Genomic DNA, 21,609 nt, shown 5'->3' with positions numbered 1-21,609 from the left:
GGCCATACACATCACGGAACGGTCAAATATTGAACTGGACTGTCAAGTGGACTGTCAAGTGAATTGTTTTACGAAAAAAAAATAGAAGACAACGGATTGTTAAAAAAACTCCATCTTAAAAATTTTCATCGGAGGGTGAAGACGCAATTGGCGAACGCGCTAAGTAATTTGAAGAAGACGGAAAGATTTAGTAGAGGTACTTGAGAAAAAGGGATAGTCGTAGTAAAAGAAATGACATAATTCACCAGCCGACGAAAAAGAGTCGATAAAAAATATAAAAATAAGCAAGATAAGACGAAATACGCGTGGGAGGATCTCGACACCAACTGAGCTACATTCTACAAGGAAGAAGCAAGTGAAACCTAGGAGAAAGATTCTCTTACGGGAAGAAGACTACCTTGATCTTGTTTCAAGAGAAGAAGAACAATTTTTCGACATTTGCAGGAAGCAGCCGATATAGATATATATACGCAGAACTTAAACCCGACGAAATTAAATTTACCTCTGAGAGCAGCAAAAAGAAATAACAATTGAGGAATTATTATCGTCGAATGGAACATACCATGGCTATTTACTGCTCTGAAATCTGCATTTTTGTTGCTAACAGAAGTAGCATGATGATGGCTTGCTAAATACGCATGATGGACCAAGCTGGGGAGCAGTACATCCTTACTGGAAGACCAACCCATGATGAGGAAGGCAATGGGAAACCAGACGACCAACCCATGATGAGGAAGGCAACGGGAAACCAGTTGACCAACCCATGATGAGGAGGCCGAGGACCTACCAGACGACCAACCCATGACCTGACCGCAGAGCCAACTACATCCGAGTGGAGGCTGAACAGCTGGTCCAGATGTAACGATAAGCGAGCTAAGTCATTTACATTATTTAATTACATAGTTTTTGGTTCACGTACACAGGTGCTTTTGGCATGTGCCGATAAGTTGGTTATAGAAACCGTGGAATTTAATTATGAAAGTGATGTGTGAGATATTTAAGTCCATAGTAATACGATTAAGCAGTGTAGAATAAGATTCTTGTATGTTATATATATATACATCATCGCATATTGGTCAGAATAACTCGTGAGTAACTACAAGTTGAAAGAAGTGTCTTTAATAACAGCTGATAGTAATGACACATTGAGGAATTGCAATGAATTCATATTGGTTATGCTATATGTCTACGTCACGTTTGGTATGCGCGGTGGTAATGAATGCATAGAATCACGTACTCTTTGCTTTGCAATAAGTGGATTGAACTCAGCTTTAGGGTTATGATAAATAGCGATATTGAAATGCGTTTATAAGAAAGGAATTGTGGTATTTTGACACGGTAAAGTGAATATAATCGCGACATGTTGTTATGGAGGCTATGATAATTAAGATGTTAAGTGAATGTGGAAATATGGTTACAATAGTGGTAACTCGACAAAGTATGTTGTTGTATATGAAATGCGAAGGTTTATTAATGTATTACGTAGAGGCCAAGGAGTGCCTGCAGCTTAGGATATGCCATGCCACACTTATAATAGGGAAGGAATTATGTGAAAGGATACAGGTACGTGAAATTGACCACACCGCGGAGATGAGCTAAACCAAGGTATGGATGGAATTCATTGAAGTAGAATTGAATTTATGACAGGATTATATGTCAATTGTAGATGCTTTGTTCCAATTACGAGAATATTATGATATGTTTTATGACGGTGATCTTGACCAAATGCATTCATGATACCTATAAATGCGATAATATATTCCCAAGTACAAATACATATTATTTACATTACGACTGCGCATATGAATTCAGTAACTTGCCTAAACGAGAAATGTTATGGAATATAACAGAGAGAGAGGGCACATTGAGCCTCAAATACGTGTGTATGTCGACCAAAAATTTATCTTGAAGTTAGATACATAGCTTATTTATCCTGAGACGGAGTTTATTGGAATTTACATTCTTTCAATGAGTAATGGTTAGGGAAATGATAGGCTAGGAGCCAGATTTAACAGGCACTAGGGAGAAATGCCTTAGTCCGTAAATGGTTAGCCATGCGCAACATAGAAGAAAGAACAAATAAATGAGTTCAGATTTATGATTTGCAACATATAATTTAAATATTATTTATAATTCAAATATAATTGAGATATATAGTTTGAAGTTATAATTCAGAATTATTTTCAAGCTTAGATCTATTTGTTGATCTTACATTCACTTCAGATTAACTGTACGTCTATTCAGATCTATTTAGCCTAGGTTTATAATGAAACTGAACAATCTTAACAACATAATGATATTGGTGTCGTCTCAAGGACTTGATTTCAAGGAGGACCGTATATGTCCAGTGATAAATTGTAAATATTAGTATCCGATTTTGAATTCATGACGGAACTGATGTACACTACTTAACATTATATTTATTTTCTTTTTCTACGAGCCAGCGCTGACTCTGAACTTTACCTGTAAATAATACCAGACCAAATACTACCCCAAATCAGATTACATTTTCGTAGGGCATCTATTTATTCAATAAATACTATTATTGTGCTTTTCTATAATTTGATGTGCTATGAATTCTTTCATCTTGACATAGTTGATAAGTTAGTTGGTAAGATATGTGAACTAACGAATGGGTAGATACCTGATTTGAATATATTGAGTTCTCACATCGTTGGTACCTTAGTTAGGAGAAATAATTGATTGATATTATGTCTATATCAAACGACCGCAGATAAGTTTACCATGGATCGCCATTCTCTTCGACCTCACGTAAAGCGAAACCTAATGTAAAATTTCCAGATTTTACTTGACAATCGGATACCCTGAGAAGAAATTGAGCTGTTGGGAAAAATGTCCGGTCAACGACCGTGTTCAATACATTTCTCCAGGGGACAACAAAAATGAACGTGTTAAACGAGAAAACGTACTACTGAATATACGAATAAAAACTATCCAAGAGGGATATGGAAACACTAGATACGATTTTTCCGACATGAAGGCATTCTACATTCATCATTATCATTTCCTGTTTCCAGTCTTCTGTGTCGGGTTGTGAATCAAGGACCACCACAGATGTAGGTATGAGCATTAATAGAGCAGAAAATGTCATAGCAAGGTAGCTCTTGTCAGCGAGCATTGATATTGCATGAACTTAACCACAAATGTGTGAGCATTGATGAATGCAGGAACTTAATAACTTTGTATAGCCTATATGGGCACTAATCTAGGAGAAATTAAATAGCCATGCATATGTGAGTATAAATATAGCAGAAATTTAACCCTATGTATGCGAGCATTGGAACAGCAGGAATTTAAAACTATCCATCTGTGATTTTTTTTTTCTTTTTTCAATTTGTTTCACGTTGCACTGACACAAATTGGTCATATGGTGATGATGGGATAGGAAAGGCCTAGGATTGGGAAGAAAGAGGGCATGGCCTTAATTAATGTACAGCCCCAGCATTTGCCTGATGTGAAAATGCAAAACCACAGAAAACCATCCTCAGGGCTGCCAACAGTGGGATTCGAACCCACAATCTTCCGGATGCAAGCTCACAGCTGCGTGCCTCTAACTGCATGGCCAACTAGCCCGGTCATCTATGAATATGAATAGCCATAGCAGAAATTTCATTACCATGGATGTGTGAGTATTAATATAGCAGGGATTTAATAATCATGCATGTGTGAGTACTGTATTATTAATGTAGTAGGAGTTTAACAAAACTGTATATGAGAATATTATAATAGCAGGAACGTATGTGTGAGCATTAATATACGAGGAATTTCATAACAATTTATGTGCGACAATTAATTAATTATATACACTATGTGATCGTTGATATAGTAGGAATTCTATAACTATGTATCACGAACATTAATGGAGCAGGAATTTCATAACCATCCTGAATGCAGTATTAATAGTCAAAATATAATCATTAATTTGTGCAAAGTTTAACACCACAGTAATTTAGCACAAAGTCAGAATGTATGTGTGAGCAATAATATAGCAGGAATTGTTTCAGGACAAAGCATGATGTTATGAACAATGATCAAATAATCAATTACACTGAAAGAAATGCAGTAATAACAGCTAGTGAGGATATTAAAAATATGTAAGAGAACTCTTTGAATTCCGTTATGAATATTTTTTTCTGGAAATACTTGCCTACAGTGGACACAATACGTGGCATGAGGCTGCTCTGAGTGCTCTGAGAATGTCCCATCCGAGCCAGTCCAGTGCTCCAACCGAATCGACGTATCCACGCTTGGCCTAGCTGACTGCGGTAACGGGGAGTGGTGAAGGTGTACAGCAGAGGATTGATGGCAGAATTGACTGGCAGGATGAAGACTACTACCCAGGCATACAGTTCGTCTAAAACACATAATCCAATGATGTCATTGCATTAAGGAGGCTCTTCATAGGAACTTTGAAGCTTCGAAAATAGAATACTACTGTTTCACTGAACATCACATGCATGTCTTAAAGAGAAAAGAACAAATAAAAACGATAGTCCAGTGAAAGATAGTGATGAATACTTCCACAGTATATCAAGCTTCCAGTTAGTTAGAGGTGAACGAAAGGGGTCCCTCAGCGGCTCTCATCAACTCGGCAGCATGGGCTGGTGACCATGGGTCCCTAGCTGAGTTGCTTTCTCTTCCTTGTGACAGGCTCTTAACTTTCATCTTTCCTGTCCAACCTCCATTGGCCAACCATTGTTCTCTTCTGATCCAAACAAAATTATGTTTGTGAGGTCCAGCAAGTCTTATTTTCATGCCCTTCATATCTCTTGCCTTTCTTTTGCAAATACCTTCATTCTTTGAAGGGTCCATCCTCTTCCTTTTTCCCCTCTCTGATCAGCATTAATAAGAGAGGATGGTTGCTCAGTTGTACTTCCTCCTAAAAAAATAATTACCATAGGAATATCAATACCAGATATTGGATCAGAGCATCTATAGTCATTTGTGGGCAGCATAAATGGAAATCTAAGATGTGATGGGGTATACGGATGTCCTCTTCTGAGCCACAAATTCATGTATATGCTATATATACCCCACAAATTTTCATATTGTTGTTGTCATCATTTTGCCTTGTCCAGATATTCTTGTTTGGGGCAAATGAGGTACCTGGAGATGACTCTTCATACAGCATTCATGGGTACTCCAAGATAATACATTTACTATTAAAAAGATGTGAAGTTGGATAACATATTTTAGAAGTTAGGCCATAACACAGCTTCCAGCACTCATTCACTTCTTTGGTGCAGAATTAATCTGGTAAAGATTTTCTTTCTAACCTGCTCAGACACATTTTAAAAATAATATTCAATGACATAATAGTTTTTATTGTCCTTTCACACTACAATCTTCTGTCTTTTCATATTGAATAATATATCACACACACATTATACCTTCCAGCATTCAGTCTTCAAGGCTCCATGAATGAACTCAACCCCTTCACTCATAGCTGTCTATCTTCAACTAACATTCTGGTCTTGTCTAGTTCTTCACCTCTGACCATGAGAACATGAAAAAGTGTATCAAACCATTGTCACCTTGATTTCCCTCTTCCATTATATTCCAAAATAACCTATCCTCCACCATTTGCTTGTTCACAAGTCCAACTTCTCCACTGAGTTTGTTTTTTACATAGCCTTTATCTCCTCACTACGAGGGAATTCCTGCAGTATGTAGGTGATAGAGACTTCTGTGTATACTTGTTTAGCATTGAACTGGTAGCTAACTTTGCCCTCTTCAAAAATGTACTGCCATACTGCTGCTAACACTTTCCTCTTAGACTTGATCTGACCACCAATAGTTTATTGAGATTTTCACCATTCAGAGATGATTGAAATTGTGTCCTAGTCTTTTTTACCTGGCTGAACAATCTTTCACATTTGGCATTGCTGACACGCAAATAAAAGTTTTTCTTCTCCTTAAGTGCCAGATTTTCCACAAGACGAGATGTTTGCGTTTCTATCATATTTGAAACACCCATCTCCACTTCATATATCCCCTATAGCAGACCAACAACTACCTACTCTTTCTTCTTGCACAACAGACAGTGGTAAATCCTCCACTTGGAGAGCACAAAACTGGCACTGTAATGCATCCACTGCTTCTTGGTCATCTTCACCATCTTTCACTGGCAATATAACAGGAAACTTTGAAATAAAATACTTTATGGCATTGAAGGAAGAAGTCTGCAAAGAATTTATCTGAGCTACTTGAGCATTAACAAAAACATCACTATTCAAATTAAATTTATGAATAATATAATCACAAACTGCAATAAAATAGTTCCTGATGTGCAAATAAAAGTTCTTCTTCTCCTCAGGTGCCAGATTTTCTACAAGACATGATGTTGAGCAGCCAATTATGAAATCATCATCAGCTTTCTGATTCTCTCTCGTGTGATAGACCACTTCTAAAACTGTAGGATATTTTTTTATAACCACTGGCTTAACAAACCTACACAGACTGTTCTTCAACATATCAGTCAGCATTGATCTTAGGACATGAATGTGAGGTGCTTGTGACTGAAGAACTTTATTAGTTTTCTCAAAAGTAGGGATGATAAATGCCAGAAATGAGTAAAATGCTTTATTACAGTTTGAAGACAGAAAAAGAAATAGTCTCTCCTCTCATGAAATACTGGCAGTGCAACAAGGCTCCTTTATTTTCTTCACAGATGAAGATGAACTACTCTCTGCCTACCTTTTTCCAGAAATAACAGAAGCTTCGTCTTGTACTCTACTGACACAAGGACCAAGTTCCATTTCTATATCTTCCTCTGCCCTTACCTTGGGAATTTGGAAATACTTCAGAGATGTATCTGTGCCACTGGACCGTTTTATCTCATCCTTAAAAAAAAAAAAAAAAAAAAAAAAATCTGAAGTGGCCCAGCACTCTGAAATCATTCCACACATTTCCCCAAGGACAACCAGCATGTACACACATGCTTTAATATTTATCTAACATCAGTTTGGTACAAAGGTTGATACATTTTGAGATGATCTTTTCTCTTAGAGCTTTTGTCTAAATAATAATAATAATAGATATCAATTAGTATCTCATAAATTTTGACAGGAAGGGAGTCTGCACCCTTCATGGCAGCCAATTTAATCAAATGACATGGTCATCCCATAATAATAATGTTTTTGCACTGCTCTCTGCACTAGTCTCTGGTAAGACTGAAACTAGTTTCAACAAATATATGTAACTTTTTTAAGGTTACAACAAATAGTATTCAATTCAATAGGTGGAAACCTTTAGCTTTTGTTTTACACTACGTTGTGTTACATCCTGTTGATACTCCTCCAACAGTGTCTGATGAAGCAGTTCTATATATTGTGAGGCATATTCTGAAATCCCAAATTTAACAGTATCAAAAGCATATTTGCAGCTCTTCCGTCGTTTTCTTCTCTGAGGGGATAGTGACAAATTCATACGTTATCTGATGTCAGTGATCTGTCCAACAGTCATCTGCTCCTGTCAGTGCTTTGGTGATAAAAAAAGGTCGGGAAGATCTTTCTTGCGGACAATTATATAATCAATGAGTTGCCAGTACTTCGGTCTAGGATGCTGTCATGAAGTTTGAAAGCGATTCTTTTAGTGAAAAATGGTGTTAGTGATTGTTAAGTCATGTTCAGCACATTTTGATAGGAGTCGAATACCATTAGAGTTTTCACTGCCAATTCTATCCTTGCCAATGACACCATTCCATACAATGTTGTCCTTGCCCACTCTGGCATTAAAATCACCTAGTAAGATCTTGTTGATTAATGTTTGACAGGATGCCATTCGGATCTGAATAAAATGATTCCTTGTTGTCATCATCAGAATCTAGTGTGGGGGCATATGCACTGATCATCGTGGCAAGTTGGTTGTCGTTTAACCAAAGTCTTAAAGTCATAAGGCAATCTATATGTCAGTTGGGAAGTTCTGACAATTCCTAGAGAAGATTATTCTTGATAGCAAAGCCTACTCCATGCTCACTGGTGGCTTTCCCCTTCCAAAGAAGCTGTAACCTGCACTTTGTTCATTCAACTAACCTTCATCAGCAAGACAGGTTTCCTGGAGTTCTGCTATGTCGATGTTATATCTTCTTAATTCTCTACTCACTATAGCTGTTCTCTTTTGGGTCCGTCAGTTGCGGGGTCATCATTGAGTGTTCTTATATTCCATGTTGCAAAATATAATTTCTTATTTGTTTGACCGCATAAAGGTGATACCATCGAACACGGCTATCCGATCGGTAATATTAATGGCTGACTATGTTTAGGTCACCTTTTCTAGCCCCTTCCCCATGTGAGGTGAGCAGAGTGAACCCTAAATAGGACTGCTCAGACGTAGATGCAGCAAACGAATTGCTCTACAGCCACAGCCCTAAGCAAGATGACCGATCACACATTTACTGCCTACGTGCCAAGTTATCACTAGAGGCTTCCAGACATCATAATCCTTCCCCCATCACAACTTCTTGATTGCTGCAAGAATTTTTGGAAGAAGTCATACGTTGTTGGAAGACCGGCGTGCATTAAGTTTTTTAGAGTGAGAGTGTTGCTGCACATCAACAAATGCACCTTAATTGATGACTAGGAAATATGTTCAATGGCAAGCAGATGCAAGATGATTGAAGGATTCCTAATCACTGCAGCCTTCATCAGCCATTCCAGTCGAGTAAGACACCCTGTCCGAGCGACTGGTCCGCCGTTGAGGACTTTCTATGCCGTTGACCACATGTGGTTCATCCGCCTTTAGGGGAAGTTTCCCACCCCAAGGGCAAGAGAGTGTGCCCTAACCACTACCAGCTCATGAGTAGCGCCTTCACAGCCAATCCATCTGGCATGACCTCATCCGCCTCCACAACCATTGGGAACCGAAGTGAGAGGTTCCTCCTCCGCTTGCTTGCCATTGGGTCTTCAAGTGATGGATTCTAGTGTCATTTCCACCAGTGCAGGGACCATCACCCAGCCTAAGGGAGCTTATCCGCTCGAAGCCTTTGGCCCCTTTAGGGAATCAGGTTATTTACTGCCACCCAACACTCAGCATTAGCAGTTTTATAGCTGGGTGCAAGACCAGCCAACCCTCCTCCTTTCTGAATCCAGACTTGGGAGCGGGCAATGGCGGAGTGAAGTAATTGATTATTAATTCAACAGATGGCATTGAAATGCTTCTTTATATTACAAGGAAGTCTCTTATCACTGTATTTACATTATCGTTCGGTGATAACCGCTGTATTTGAAGACAGCCCAATAGCTGTTGTTGCGATTATTCAGTCAGTAAAGATGAGCTCGCGTGAAGCTGTAACCGAGCGAGAAGTTGTGGATATCTTACTTAGATAGTGATTGTGATGAAGATTATTATACATCTGATAGTTCTTCTAGTGAATGTAGTGATGAAGACAACTTATCTGTGCTTAGTGAAGTTAGTGATAATGATACGAGTGATGAAGCAGACGTAAATATTTTTACTGTAAATGTTCCCGCACACCGTAACAAAAACAGAAAGAAGAGTGGAAATGGAAATCTACTTGTCCATTACAAGATATTCTTAAAAGTGCAATTTACGGGAATTCCTGGGGTAAGAGCTATTTTTCAAAACATTGAACTTATGGCTAAAAACATTCTAGATCAATTTCTCGGTGATGACTTTTGGCAAAGTATGTGTGATGTGACAAACAGATATGCGTTACTAGGTGCGTTTATTTCCTACAGTATATTTTTTAGCTATAATGTAGCAAATTTCATTGGAATAATTATTTGTACTGTCTTGGCCTTTAGAGAACAAGAGGGCTGCTGCCCGGCTCATGACCTGAAGATGACGGGAGGATAGCAACTGTTGTTTTGGTTCTTTGTTAGGTGCTACTGCTTGTGGCAGCTCTCTAATTGTCTTCACAACACATGGTTAATGCTGTTCCAAAATTCCTTAACGAGACAGTAGAATTCTAGACCGGAACTGCAGTGGGGGACTGTTTAATTCTCAGTATTTATGTACCAGTTTCACATTATTTGAGAAATCCTTGTGAAGATATTAATATTTAAATACAGTCAAGTATGAACTTCATTTGCATCAGAATTTAAATGGTAAATCAAAGGTTCAGAGCACATGTTTATACAGTAAGCAAAGGGGTTAAGGCTACAGTCTCTTCCTTCCCACTCCTAGCTTTCTTCTCTCCCATCATTGCCATAAGAACTATCTGTGTCAGTGTGACGTAAAGCAAATTATTGAAAGTAAAAAAATAATAAAAAATATGAAATAAGACTTGACCAACAGTGGGTTAAGGTCATTTTTTGCAATGTTTCAAGAGGTTTACAGTACATACATTTAGAATACCCAAACATATTGGCAACCTAAAACTTACCCAAGTCATTTAAAGTTACATCAACCATGCATAAAACAGAAGAATTCTAGTTTGTTAAAAATGATAAAAGAGGTCATTCTGTACCTGAGATGTGCACACGACCCATGGCTAGCAGTTTGAGGGCGATGATTGGTGCCCAGCACATAGCATCAGTAAGAATGATGAAGAAGAATCGCACTATGAACTCTATGTCTTTAACTGATGAGATGGGTGTGGCATGGCGAGTGCGCCAGATGCTAACAAACATTCCTGTGTACAACAAGGCAATCAGCACCAACCTGCACAAATAATAATACCATAATTTTAAATATTACCTGTGTTATAGAGCATGCTTTACTTTCAGCAAGTACAACTACCACTAGAAAACAAAGAAAGCATATATGTAACAAATGAAATGAGATGCAGAGAAAAGAAAGTAGCAATGCAATATACAGGGTATCCATGAAAGGGTTCTGAAGTTGATGGGACAATCATATAGCATGTGCAAAGTTATCTAACTCCCCAGCTACTTTCCACCAATATTGAGGCAAGCTGATTTACTTGGGATGCAGCAGTAATCCCATCTGTTGGAGAAGAGTGGCAGCAGAAGATACATTTCACATCATAACAAACAATGGTCTACTTACTTACTTATCCGGCGCTACAGTCCTTGAAGGACCTGGGTCTTATCGATCACTTGTCTCCTCCAGTCGTCTCTCGAAGCGGCCAGCCTTCTCCAGTTCCGCATTCCTAGTCTTCTCAAGTCCGCCTCTACATCGTCCAGCCATCATAATCTTGATCATGACTACCACCTTCCTTGGCACTTGCTGTTCCTCCATTTGCTGCACATATCCCAACCACCATAATCTTCTAATTTTTATATCTGCAGTTATTGACGGATTCTTATAGAGTTCATACAGCTCTTTGTTGGTCCTAATTCTCCAGCCACCCTTCTCGCATACTGCACCAAATATCTTCCTCAACACTTTTCATTTCCATGCATATTTCTAATTTGTTGTGTAATTGTCCATGTTTCTGATCCATACATAACTACAGGTTTTATAATAGTTCTAGACACTGTCAACTTCAGCTGCCTTGAGATGTTTGACGATCGCAACAAGTTATGGAAACTACAATAGCATCTGTTGCTTTCTGTTATTCTTGCCTTAATCTCTACTGGTACTACATTATTTTCTGTGACTATTCCTCCCAAATACATTAACTGATTTACTCTTTCAAACCCTTCAAACTACTCTGTCCCTCTCCACCTTGTTTTATTTCTGGTGTTGATCATATATTTTGTTTTATCCTTACTTATGACTTATGAATATAGTGTCACTAATTTGCTTGGCAATTTGTGCATGATCCCCTCCAGTGCTAGATTAAAATGTGTCGTTGATACAGAATCTCCTTGTTTTAGTTCTTGATTGATTGGAAAATTATTCGTATATCTGCCATTTGGTTTTATTTTGCAGCTGGTGTTGCTTAGAGTAATTTTCATGAGTCTCACTAACTTTGGTGGTATTCCCAAATCCTGTAACACCTTAACAAGCCCCCTTCTATTAACACTGTCATAGGCTGCCTTGAAGTCCACATAAAGTTGGTGAACCATTATGTTGTACTCGTAACATTTCTCCGTTATTATTCTGAGGGTGCTGGTTCGTTGTTGCTCTTTCCTCCCTAAACCCACACTGGTATTCTCCTATACTGGCTTCTGCATACGGTTGTAGTCTCTTGTTCAATATCCTAGCAAATACTTTGTATGCTGCATTAAGCAACGCTATTCCTTTACGATTATTACACTTTGTCCTATCACCCATTTTATATATTGGTACAATAATGGCTGTGCTCCAGTTTGTTGGCATTACCTCACTTCTCCAAATATTCTTTATTGAACTATGCATTTCCTTTAATAACTGTATACTGCCATACTTGAATATTTCACCTGGTATCTTATCTTCTCCCACAGCTCTATTATTTCTCATCTGCTTTGCAGCTTCAGTTACCTCTTCCAATACTGGTTCTTCTCCTTCTTCATAGCTCTCCTGCTGTTCCCCCTGTTCCTCATCTTCCCACTCCTGTGTTTCATCCGATTGCAGCAATTCTTTGAAATAATCTTCCCATCTTCCAATAATTCTCATTTCATCACTGATCATCTTTCCTTCTTTGTCCCTGCATACTGTTGTACAGGGCTGCCATCTCTGTTTTACTTCCTTTATACTTCTAAACATTCATCTTGCGTCCTTTTCGTTTCTACCTTCTTCAATGTCTTTCCGTCTATTTTTCTCAAATTTTATACTTCTACACATAGTTTTTACTTTCCTTCTCTTTTCTTCTCTGGCAGCCTGTGTGTCCTTTTGAAGCATCTTCTTCCTCTTGCTATTTCGTTCTTCTATTGCCTTCTCACATTTCTCATCGTACCACTCCTTTGGCTTATCTCTGTTTCCCTGAACCAACTTGGAATCCATTGTTTAATTAAAACAAACAATCTTTTATTATAAACCACCTATTCAATACATCAAAATGTTGTGGTTTATAATAAAAACATTTGTTGTAATTAAACAGACTTTCAATACGGATTAAAAGATGAGGTTAGTTACTTGCAGTCCATTGTTTGCTGTATTGCTTTTTCCATTTTTTCCCAATGTATCTCAGGGCTTTCCTCCTCCTCAACAGTTATCGCTCTTATGGCTTCTTTCATTCCTCTTTGAAATTCCTCTCTTTCCTCTTCATCGGTGCTGATTCTAGTTACGTTATACTTTTTATCCCTTTCTACTTGGTTATAGATCGTTGTTGATATCCTCTGTCTGAACTTAACCACTGAAATATAGTGGTCTGAATGAGTAAATGCCCCTCTCAACACCCTAACATCCCTTATATCTGTGCCATGCCTTCTTTGAAGAAGCACATGATCTATCTGATTGACTGTGGTTCCATCTGGTGACGTCCAAGTTCCTTTATGTATATCCTTATGTGGGAAAATAGTGCTGCTTATGGTGAGATTTTTGCTTACTGCAAAATCAACCAGCCTTGTTCTGTTGTCATTGGACTCTTCATGTTAACTATACTTTCCCACATTTTGCAGATACACGGTTTTGCTTCCAACCTTGGCATTCATTTCTCCTAGAATCACTTTCACATCATTTTCAATAATTGTACCATATGTGCGTTCCAGCTGTTCATAAAAGGAATCCTAAACCTCATCAGTCATTTCTTCTGTTGGAGCATGAGCACAGATCAATATCATAGTGAAGAATTTCATTTTAACTCTCAATGTGCATATCCTGCCATTAATTGGTTCAAAGTTCAATATCGCCGTCTTATATGCTCTGTGTGCAAGGAAGCCTGTTCCAAAATTAGCTATCCCACTACTACTACAAAACATTGTGTGGTCCCCCGAATCAATTGTGCATGTTTCCTTCCACCTAATCTCCTGCAAAGCTGCTATTCCTATCTGGTACTTCCTCAGTTGATCTTTCACATTCCTGAAAGCTCCTGCTATATTTAAACTCTGTACATTTCATGTAGCCATTCTTACATTAGTCTGTGTCCATTGCTTGGTCGTTGCCATTGAGACTGTCCAGTTTCTACATTTGCTCAACATTTTTGTGACTACTTATGTTTTTACATGACCAAGAAGTCACCCCTGCGCACAACCAACAGGGGGTCTGCCTCTTCACAACCTGTTGGATGGCTGCCTTTTCTGCATTTGAGGAATCCTCCTCTTCCTACAAGGCAGTAGGTTGCTACTGTTAACCTCAGTTGCCAGGTGCCCCTTCTGCCAGTTCCACCATACCAATAAACTTTATTTCTGCCTTCACTGCCATTGAGGTCTTTACCATAACCCTGGTTAGGGCCCCTTACAAGGTACTATCACCCAGGGCAGTTGAACCAAGGTTTTTAAAAGAGGTGTTACTCCTCTATCACTCACTGTTGGTCCTGACTTGTGACAGGCAGAGCCTGGTTTCCTCAACAGAAGTCCAGGTTGGTTGGGTTACAAAGAAGGTCGATGTAATGTTATTGTTGATCAGTTTTATGAGCTTTCAATATTGTAGAACTTCACATTTAGTTTTCTTCTGACTTCGTGATATCAGGGCATCTAATGTAAAGGGAGTCATGGTACAGTAAAACTGAATAAGACATAAATGATCATAAATTACAATCTTTATAATTTTTGTTATGTAGTACTTTTCAATAAGACCAATAACATAGATATTTAAAAATGAAATTTTAGGTACCTTCCCTAAACTACCATTTCATCCAGCGTGAATAAAATTAGTTATAGACTAGACTGTAGTGCCTTAATCCTTGATTTTAACATACTGATTTTTATTAAATTCTCTTCACCAATTTTATCATGGTTCAGCGCAGATATGGACTTAGCAACAAAAGTCAAAATTCATGAATTTCTCTGCTTTCATAGCTGGTATGGCAAAAATGTGCAAGACATTTTAAATTCTACATAAATTTAGTTATGTAGTCTTTATTGATAGGACTACTAATAATGCAGATATTTGAGAATTAAATTTTAGACACTGGGTGAGTTGGCCAAGTGGTTAGCGGCACACGGCTGTTAACTTTTATCCTGGAGATAGTGGGTTCGAACCCCACTGTCGGCAGCCTTGAAGATGGTTTTCCATGATTTTCCATTTTCACACCAGGCAAATGCCGGTGCTTTACCTCAATTAAGCCCATTGTTGCTTCCTTTCCACTCCTAGTCCTTTTCTATCGCATCATCACCATAAGACCTATCTGTGTCGGTGAGACGTAAAACAGACTCTAAATTTTAGGCCTTCCACTAAACTACAATTTCACTCTGCATGAATATAATTATTTAGAGGATAGATTGTAGTGCTTCATTCACCGATTTTACGTACCTATTTTCATTCAATTCTCTTGAGCCATTTTCTCGTGATGCGCATACATGCGTACAGACAGACATAACAAAAAACTAAAAGGTGCTCTTCTTTGTTACTGTGGACACAACAGATATGGAAATACCATTCTTTTTAAATTCTGAGGAATGTACAGATAAAACTTTTTTATACACAAGTATATAGATTTGGTGTAGTTCAATATGTACCCCTTTTGTAGCACGGCATGCATTCAAACAGTAGTTGAACTCTTGCCACGTCCCGGCCAGCATGTCTGGGGTGATGAGGGTATTTAGAGCTTGTAGTAAAAATGTAAAGGGGAGGGCATATAAGTGTCTGGTAACACCCCAACTAGAATATGGTTCCAGTGTATGGGACCCTCACCAGGATTACTTGATTCAAGAAATGGAAAAAATCCAAAGAAAAGCAGCTCGATTTGTTCCGGGTGATTTCCGACAAAAGAGTAGCGTTACAAAAATGTTGCAAAATTTGGGCTGGGAAGACTTGGGAGAAAGGAGACGAGCTGCTTGACTAAGTGGTATGTGATATAGATGTTGATTCCCATAGGGAATCTGAAATATTTGTTCCAAATGAGTAAATTTATAATACCAATATAAATGGTCCGTTATTGGACATTATAAATTTTCCAGCTAACTCATTCCTGGTTGCCAGCGTTTCGCCCTCGTGTGCTAGGCTGGGCTCATCAGTTGGTACCTAGCACACCTACCAAGACGCTGGCTAGTGCATACAGTGGAGGCCACTGCGTAGGCTAATTGTAGCCACCGGCAGTGTCAATGCACTATGAGACACTTCGTCTCATTATCAAAAATTGATGCCTGCTTGGCCATAAGATGATATAGATGTTGATTCCCATAGGGATGGACTAGCCAGCGTCTTGGTAGGTGTGCTAGGTACCAACTGATGAGCCCAGCCTAGCACACGAGGGCGAAACGCTGGCAACCAGGACTGAGTTAGCTGGAAAATTTATAATGTCCAATAACGGACCATTTATATTGGTATTATAAATTTACTCATTCGGAACAAATATTTCAGATTCCCTATGGGAATCAACATCTATATCATCTGATGGCCAAGCAGGCATCAATTTTTGATAATGAGACGAAGTGTCTCATAGTGCATTGGCACTGCCGGTGGCTACAATTAGCCTACGCAGTGGCCTCCAGGGTACGCAGTAGCCAGCGTCTTGTTAGGTGTGCTAGGTACCAACTGATGAGCCCAGCCTAGCACACGAGGGCGAAACGCTGGCAACCAGGAATGAGTTAGCTGGAAAATTTATAATGTCCAATAACGGACCATTTATATTGGTATTATAAATTTACTCATTCGGAACAAATATTTCAGATTCCCTATGGGAATCAACATCTATACCATCTTATGGCCAAGCAGGCATCAATTTTTGATAATGAGACGAAGTGTCTCATAGTGCATTGGCACTGCCGGTGGCTACAATTAGCCTACTCAGTGGCCTCCACGGTATGCACTAGCCAGCGTCTTGGTAGGTGTGCTAGGTACCAACTGATGAGCCTAGCCTAGCACACGAGGGCGAAACGCTGGCAACCAGGAATGAGTTAGCTGGAAAATTTATAATGTCCAATAACGGACCATTTATATTGGTATTATAACTGGTATGTTCCGAGCTGTCAGTGGAGAGATGGTGTGGAATGGCATCAGTAAACGAATAAGTTTGAGTGGTGTCTTTAAAAGTAGGAAAGATCACAATATGAAGACAAAGTTAGAATTCAAAAGGACAAATTTGGGCAAATATTCATTTATAGGAAGGGGAGTTAGGAATTGGAATAATTTACCAAGGGAGATGTTCAATACATTTCCAATTTCTTTGCAATAATTTAAGAAAAAGGCTAGGAAAACAGGAAAACAACAGATAGGGAATCTGCCATAGTAGTAGTCATCAGCTCCCGTACAGTACAGCTCCAACAGTAAAACAATCTTAAATTCAAATCCTCATTATTGTAGAAGACTTCCCCGGGAACAATAGAGTTTTTCTTCTGGAAACATGGAGGAAAGTTCACTGTGAAACATAAAGACCTTCACCTTGTTTTCTTGACATGGCATAAGCCAAAAAGCCCACATCATGTCTACAAGTATGGGCCATGAAAGCATCAATGTTAACATTGTTCATTTTTATTATTGTTATGATCTAATCTGATTTAATTAATGCTGCTTGCTTGCGATGATCAGATAACTAAAACACTTTGTTTACAAGATTATAGGATTCATCATCACCATCATTTTACAGTTCCAGTTTCCCGGGTACTATTGGCAAGCCTCTTCCATCCTGTCTTAATGAGATATGTTCTGTTGTTAATGACATCCTCCAGTGTCCTTCCCTGAACTGCTATGTCCATCTTTACAATGTCTAACCAGTGGATTCTTGGTCTTCCCACCATCCGTTTTCCTGCCACATGTCTCCCCAAGTTAACAATAAGCTGTCCTTGTAGAGGATTACTGGTGTAAACAAGGAAGTGAACAATCAAAGTGTGGTCCATTCACATTTGATAAAGGCGGGCTGTACATAGTTTTCTCATTAGAGTTACTTTTGTTGATTCTTAACTCAGCTAAATGAACCTTAAATAAACCTTATTCTATTCTTTACAACAGCTACCAAGACCATTGTAAGAACACCTAATGGCAATCATACTCCTTTCCCTTGGCGACCTATAACAGCTAAGAATTGGCCAGGAATCTTTGTTTAAGTCCAAAATATGAATAATATGTCTGGTTTATATTTCAGTGACAACATCCCAGTAAGAGACAGTAGTAGTATTTTTAAATATTCCACAACACACACTCTAAAAATACACATTAAAAGCATCAGGAAACTTTTATCTAAAAATCCTTTGATATTTTATGCTAATGACAACTGTGAAACTATTAATAAGTTAACTAATCTCTTAGCAGAAGTCAGCATATCCAGTTTTAAGAAAATAACTGAATTAAGACATAAAAACTCAGGATGTCCATGGATGACTCCAGAACTCCTCAACCTCATACAATATAAAAATAAAATATATGGGAAAATCAAGAGGCAGCATTATAGGTTGGAAAGGGGATGCCAGTATGTCTCAGAATATCTAAAAAATGAATATAAAATACTCTGTAATAAGGTCTCTAAACTTGAAAGAGAAGCTGAAAGTTCTCATTACAGTAATAGGTTAGTTTCTAGTAAAACTCCCTGGAAATTAGTTAACGAGATACTTCAAACAACAAATAGCAACAATAGAGATATTCAGCTAAAAAGTAATAATAATATAATCACCAACTCCTGTGATATTTCAACAACATTAAATTAATATTTTACTAGTATTGGTCAGGATCTAGCTGTTAATTTGCCTACAACCAATACCAGTAATCCATATAGTTATCACACAGCTTCAAGAAATTCCTTATTTTTGTACCCAACTGACGACGAAGAAGTAGCAAGTATGATAAAAGAACTAAAAAATTCCAGTAGTTGCGATTGTTATGGTTTAAGCAACACAATTCTCAACAGTTATCAACCGAATTAGTTCCATACATCACTGCATTTATTAATAAATCGTTAGCTGAAGGTACAGTTCCTATCAGTGGCGTATACTGGTATCAAGACGTGGGCTAGCACTAGACTTAGGCTACCCCTTTTTGATAGTTGGTTTAGGGAACATCAAGCCTTAAGCATTTCGAGCTGCAGCCAAAAGCCAACGGAGTTGCCCGCTGTGTTGTCAAGGCTGCTTCACAAGCTACTGCCCTGGCCTCTTCCACCGTCAATACTCAACACCTGATCAATCGAGTTGGTAGCCTAAGGTTTAGCAAATTGAAGTCCAGCTTTGAGGCTAAATGGATAGAATGCTTGTCTTTGGTCCGACGGCCCCGGTTCAATTTTCAGAATCAACCCCCTCATAGTGTTAATTCCCCTGACTTGGGAACTGGGTGTTTATGACGTCTTTGCCATTCATTTTATTCTTATTAGGTCACCACCAAGCCTATGTAGATGCCATGCACCATTATTATTATTATTATTATTATTATTATTATTATTATTATTATTATTATTATTATTATTATTATTATTATTATTATTATTATTATTATTATTATTATTATTATTATTATTATCGTAATCGTTAAATAACAATGTTGAATTTTACAGTGGTCGTACCCATCGTTCAATGGTTAATTATCTTCCTCGGAAGATCAGTGGTGGTGTCCGACCCATGATCACGGGTTCGATTCCAACCAACAAAAGAGAACACTAAACCTGAGAGATTGCATTTCATTTTAGCAGATCTACCAGTAAAAATAAAACTATATTACTCCTATAACAGCAGCCCTGCAGTGTCTTCCTACAAGGATGTAGAAGTAAACGGGAGTGAAATACCAGCACTCCGTTATCTATATATTTAAGGCAGAAGGATGAGGTGAGGAAGTATATACGATGAGTAACGCATGGTGATAGTTAGCAATGGCGATCTGACGGACCGAAGCCTAGCACAGCTATCCTCCGCCGGTCCCCGCGCCTGTAGGCAGACAGCAGCAAGCCGCGTGAGGCGAGTTGATGGGAACGGACGAGAGTCTGGGCTGCAATATCAGTCTCCGAAGCCTTGTTCTCAGAAATACGTGCGACGTGTTTTCTCATTGCTTTCAAGTTTTGCAAATGGAACAATGTGTCAGATGCTTACAATATAATGTGCTTTAGATTTCCATCGCTCGCATTTGAGGTTTGGGCTTCACTGATAGCCTTGGTAGCCCTCAGTATACGCCACTGGTTCCTATATTGTTAAAAATTGCCAAAGTTATACCCAGCCATAAAGGCTTAGATAAATTAGACATAAACAACTACAGACCAATCTCTATCATGCCCATCCTAGCCAAAATATTAGAAAAAATTGTTAAAATAAGATTATTGAAATTCCTTCTTAAGAATAATTACTTTTATAAATATCAATATGGCTTTATTCCAAATTCCAGCACATACAATGCTGTTGAGGATATAATCATTAGACTGCAGGAAGCTCTTGATTCACAGAAACTAGCTTCTGGGTTATTTATAGACTTAAGAAAAGCCTTTGACACAGTTGATCACGAGATCATGATCAGAAAACTGGAAGATGCAGGAGTAAGAGTTGTAGCAATAAATTGGTTTAAGGATTATCTCAGTGATCGATCACAGTTCATTCCATATAAAAATGCTAAAAGTTTATCTCTTCCTATATCGATTGGAATTCCTCAGGGTTCAGTACTGGGTCCAATTTTATTTCTAATATTTGTGAATGATATAGGATCCCTAAAATTACAAGGACAATTATATCTTTTTGCAGATGATACAAATATTTTCTATGTTGGTACCTCTGCTAAAGAACTTGAGGTAAAAATGCAGCATGACATTAGCTTATTACAAACTGGCTTTCAAACAATAGACTATCTATTGATCTTAGCAAGGCCAACTACATGATTATTCACAAGCCCTCATGTGCAACTCCTCTTGATCTTACATTAACGTTCTTCGATCATCCTTTACCAAGAGTACAATTTACTAAATTTCTAGGTTTAAAAATAGATGAAATGCTTGACTGGAATGAGCAAGTTAAAATAAGGTATGCAAAAAAATAACTCCAGCAATTGGAGTGCTTCACAGACTAAGATATAAATTCAACCATAAGTTTTTAAAATCTGTTTATCATGCTCTCATTGAAAGTCACGACTTATATGATTCATGTTTGGGGATGTTGCAATAAGGAACTCTTTGAGAAAGTTGCCATTTTACAAAAAAGAGCACAAAAATACTTTTTAATTTACCGCCCTTAACACCTACAGATTATTTGTATAAGAAATGCAGACTTCTACCACTCCACATGTTACGTGATAGAGCTTCAGCTATGATGGTATATAAAATTAAGCATAGTTTGGTTCATACAAACACTATCTGTATTATAAATTCTGACGTACACTCATAAAACACTCGAGGAGCAAAGAGAGTTCATACCGAATTTGTAAAAACTAGTAAGTATGGTTGTAACTCCTTATGGCACTACTCTGTGAAGGTGTGCAATGCTCTCCCAAAACATATACAACAGGCAACAACAATTTAAAAATTTAAACAAAAATAAATAATCAATGGACAAAAGAAAATGAGCAGTAAATCTTACAAACCAAGTAATGTAGAGGGGTATTATATTTTTGTAAGGGTTTCCTCTTCTCTAAGACTATAACATATTTAGAAATAAGTTATTATTGTATTGTAAATATTTTGTAAACTCTGCAGATATTTAATCTTATATTGCACTGTACAAGCCTCGGCTCAGGTGCCCTTTCTTGAGTAAGTAAAAAAGTAATAAAAAAAACTACCAGACCCTTCCTGGCCTGCAAAGCAGA

The 21,609-nt window shown here is 38.1% G+C and overlaps 1 protein-coding gene across 2 annotated transcripts in view; it reads right to left on the bottom strand.

The window, feature by feature from the left end:
- Positions 1–21,609, bottom strand: part of Lgr3 (Leucine-rich repeat-containing G protein-coupled receptor 3) — a 487,929-nt gene that overhangs the window by 27,233 nt on the left and 439,087 nt on the right. For both annotated transcript variants that reach the window (XM_068227013.1, XM_068227014.1), the window contains 2 exons: positions 10,451–10,644; positions 4,169–4,375 (listed from right to left, as the gene is read on the bottom strand). In XM_068227013.1, the coding sequence (XP_068083114.1) occupies positions 4,169–4,375; positions 10,451–10,644 (401 nt within the window). The remainder of the gene's footprint in view (positions 1–4,168; positions 4,376–10,450; positions 10,645–21,609) is intronic.

This window comes from Anabrus simplex, chromosome 3 (assembly GCF_040414725.1).
Source record: "Anabrus simplex isolate iqAnaSimp1 chromosome 3, ASM4041472v1, whole genome shotgun sequence".
Lineage (NCBI taxonomy): Eukaryota > Metazoa > Arthropoda > Insecta > Orthoptera > Tettigoniidae > Anabrus > Anabrus simplex.
This window is presented reverse-complemented; position numbering and strand designations above follow the sequence as displayed.